This window comes from Arachis hypogaea, chromosome 19 (genome assembly GCF_003086295.3).
Source record: "Arachis hypogaea cultivar Tifrunner chromosome 19, arahy.Tifrunner.gnm2.J5K5, whole genome shotgun sequence".
NCBI classification, from domain to species: Eukaryota; Viridiplantae; Streptophyta; class Magnoliopsida; order Fabales; family Fabaceae; genus Arachis; species Arachis hypogaea.
In genome coordinates this window covers 11711984-11715667 of record NC_092054.1, presented here as the reverse complement: position 1 = coordinate 11715667, position 3684 = coordinate 11711984, and the positions used below count along the sequence as shown (strand labels likewise).

At 35.3% G+C, this 3684-nt stretch overlaps 1 protein-coding gene across 4 annotated transcripts; it reads left to right on the top strand.

Moving 5' to 3' along the window:
- The first annotated feature begins 264 nt into the window (after positions 1-264).
- On the top strand, positions 265-3374 carry LOC112779214 (probably inactive leucine-rich repeat receptor-like protein kinase At5g48380). Of its 4 annotated transcripts, XM_025823461.3 has the most exons (4): positions 313-472; positions 621-641; positions 817-1780; positions 2174-3374. In XM_025823461.3, the coding sequence occupies exons 3-4, from the start codon at positions 956-958 to the stop codon at positions 3182-3184; spliced, it is 1836 nt and encodes a 611-aa protein (XP_025679246.1). In that variant the 5' UTR covers positions 313-472; positions 621-641; positions 817-955; the 3' UTR covers positions 3185-3374. The 4 variants fall into 4 exon arrangements, with proteins under 4 accessions (XP_025679243.1, XP_025679247.1, XP_025679246.1 ...); XM_025823458.3 differs by lacking the exon at positions 621-641 and having other exon boundaries at positions 265-472; XM_025823462.3 differs by lacking the exon at positions 621-641 and having other exon boundaries at positions 306-472; positions 941-1780.
- The last annotated feature ends 310 nt before the right edge of the window (positions 3375-3684 follow it).

Genomic DNA, 3684 nt, shown 5'->3' with positions numbered 1-3684 from the left:
ATATTTTTAAATTATAAAATATTTATAATAATAATTACTATATATATATTTTATTTAATTTTTTAATAAAAAATTATATAATTTTATATATTATCCCGTATAAGACATAAAAATATATATTAATTAAAAAATATAAAAAAATTTATTAAAAAAATATTTTTTTAATCAATTTAATTATGTGCAAACAAACACTTATTTAATAGAATAAAATATTATATAATAATTTAGTAATTAAAGACCAATTATTATTTTTTATTTATTTTCAGCAACAAAAAACACAAACATAAACACAAAACACACACACAAGTCTTCGCGTTCTTACAGTCCAAGTCTTCGCTCAATCAAGCTTGGAAAATTTTTGCCATTCCTTCTTTGACCCGTTCCTTCAAATTTCTCTCTCTCTCTCCCCAAATTCACAACCACACTATCAATATCATCGCAACAAAAGAACTCAGAGCTCAAAAGAGGCAAGGTAACTAACACTTCTTTGTCCTCCCTTCCTTATTCTCTCTATTTCTATTTATATTCTTGGTCACGTTCAAGTTCTCAATTTTACTAATTTTGTGTTTGTTAGTTGACCTTGTTTTACTTTCCTTTTGTGCTTCATGGGTTTTCCTCAGATGGGTTGTTCAAATTACCAGGTGGGTATGCCAAAAAAAGAAAAAAGTTTTTGTTTTTCCGTTTGGGTATTAAGTCAACTATATTGGGTTTCTTATGGTTTTTGATTTTGTGCTTTGATTATGTATGTTTTGTGTGTTTCATGTTTTTAAGGTTGTGGTTGACTTGGCTTCTGTGAATGTTTTTTGCTTTCTTCAGGTTATGTTCTTAGGAGGGTTGTTTTAGTTACTATGAAGTTTGGGTTTTGTGCTGTGGCTTGAATTTGGATACCAATTTTGAGTATTTTGGAGTAGTTTTCTAATTGAAAAGATTGGATTTTTAGGATCTTTGGTTGAAGATGGTTCTTAGTGTTGTTTTTGGTTTCTTGGTGCTGATTAGTAGTTTTGGAACCGCATATGGGACTGATACTGATATCTTCTGCTTGAAGAGTATCAAGGGATCCATTGAAGACCCTTACAATTATTTGCAATCTTGGACTTTCAATAACAAAACCGAAGGGTTTATATGTAAATTCAGTGGGGTTGAGTGTTGGCACCCTGATGAGAACAGGGTCTTGAATCTCAAGCTCTCAAATATGGGGCTAAAGGGTCAGTTTCCCCGTGCCATTCGGAACTGCTCGAGTTTGACAGGGTTGGATCTTTCAATCAACAAGCTATCTGGAACGATTCCGGCGGATATATCCACTCTTCTGTTTTATGTGACTACTCTTGATCTATCATCAAATGAATTCTCCGGCACAATACCCGAAAGCCTTGCGAATTGTACCTATCTTAATACCCTTAAACTTGATTCTAATAGGCTTACTGGTCAAATTCCGGGAGAATTCGCCAGCCTCGGACGGCTGAAGACATTCAGTGTAACTAACAATCTTTTGTCCGGGCCAGTTCCAAACTTTAATTATACTAAAGTGACGGCTTCATATGGAAACAATCTAGGCCTATGTGGAGGAGGAACTAACTTGGGAGTTTGTCAGCCCCAGTCTTCCAAGAGTAACACTGCGGTCATAGCCGGAGCAGCCGTTGGTGGGGTGACTGTTGCGATGTTAGGATTGGGCATTGGAATGTTCTTCTATGTGCGCCGTGTCGGTTACAAGAGGAAGAAGGAAGAGGACCCCGAAGGAAACAAATGGGCGAGAAGTATAAAGGGAACCAAAGCAATAAAGGCAAGTTATATTATCTTTTCTGTTTGTGGTTTAGAAGACTAGAATATGAAATAGTTTCATTAGAAAATAGTGTAGTGTAAAAAGTTTTCAGAAAACATTCATAATAATTAATTGATGCATTTCCAGATAGAGTGATCTTATTGAGGTATGTGGCTGTGTAAAAAGTAAAAACAGGGTGAAATTTTGCATGAATGATTTTAATGTGTAAAATTATACATGGAACACATGAATTTTTACCCCTTATTTTGTATCCCCAAACCAAACATGCCATAATATGTTTTCTAAACCAAACTCGTGAATTGTAAAATTGGAAGATGCACAATATATTTTTGAGATGTTTATGAAACCTATGAAAATTTTTATTTTCCCTAACTACACTCAATTGATGATCAGGTTTCTTTGTTTGAGAAATCAGTTTCAAAAATGAAAATGAGTGATCTCATGAAGGCTACTAACAAGTTCAGTAACACCAATATCATCGGATCAGGACGAACGGGAACTGTTTACAAAGCTGTTCTTGAGGATGGCACATCACTTATGGTTAAGAGGTTGCAGCAATCCCAGCACTCCGAGAAAGAATTTAGGTCCGAGATGGCTACACTCGGGTCGGTCAAGCACCGAAACCTGGTTCCTCTCTTAGGATTTTGCATGGCCAAAAAGGAGAGGCTTGTGGTGTATAAAAATATGCCAAATGGAAACCTCTATGATCAGCTACATCCGGCCGAAGGCCCAAGCTCCCTTGACTGGACTCTAAGGCTCAAAATTGCAATTGGAGCTGCCAAAGGATTAGCATGGCTTCATCATAGCTGCAATCCCCGAATCATCCACCGAAACATAAGCTCTAAATGCATACTCTTGGATGCTGATTTCGAGCCCAAAATCTCCGACTTCGGTCTTGCCAGACTGATGAATCCTATAGATACTCATTTAAGTACTTTCGTCAACGGCGAGTTTGGAGACTTAGGATATGTTGCTCCAGAGTACACAAGAACCTTAGTTGCTACACCAAAGGGAGATGTTTATAGCTTTGGCACCGTGCTTCTCGAGTTGGTAACCGGCGAAAGACCTACCAATGTGGCTAAAGCTCCAGAAACATTCAAAGGGAATCTGGTGGAGTGGATTATGCAGCTCTCTAGCAACTCTCAACTCCATGACGCCATCGATGAGTCTCTAGCTGGAAAGGGAGTTGACAACGAGCTCTTCCAATTTCTGAAAGTTGCTTGCAACTGTGTTTCTTTAACTGCAAAGGAGAGACCAACCATGTTTGAAGTGTATCAGTTTCTAAGAGCAATTGGGAGTAGGTACAATTTCACTACTGAGGATGAGATTTTGATACCTGTAGATATTGGCACTGCTGATAACATGGAGGAACTTATTGTTGCTAGAGAAGGATTTGATGATTGAATGAAAAGGTATGTCAAATATTTATATAAATGTATGTATGTATGTATAATCAGGTTGAAAAGATGTAATTATGTATCTTACTTTATTGTCTCAAAATAAATGTTAGTTATATATAGTTTTGACTTTTGAGAAACTAGATCCAGTTGTGTTAATGATATTGAAATGTCAATTTATGATCATTATTTATCTATTTTTCCCCTTTGAGTGAAGTTATAGTCATTTTTTTTTTTGTTATAATATGTTATATTGTTTGGATTAAGTCCTTCTAAAATGAGAAGATTGGTTGTTAAAGTGAAAAGATAAATGTGTAATCACTTTTGAATTAAGATAGTAAAACTCACAAATGATCAAAATTATGAATTTAATTAATAATTTATTATTTTATTAATTTTTTCACTTCGAAAGATCTTCAAGTCATTTGCTTTTTTTATGTGAAGACTCGAGTATGCCTTGAGATGTTCCTTAAGATTTGGAATTGACAAATTTGTCCCTCACTATTT

Bases quoted from the DNA above. Each gene is read 5' to 3' on its own strand.
- LOC112779214 (XM_025823458.3), top strand. From the start codon at position 956: ATGGTTCTTAGTGTTGTTTTTGGTTTCTTGGTGCTGATTAGTAGTTTT. The intron at 1,781-2,173 runs GCAAGTTATATT...ATTGATGATCAG, and splicing joins AGGGAACCAAAGCAATAAAG to GTTTCTTTGTTTGAGAAATC.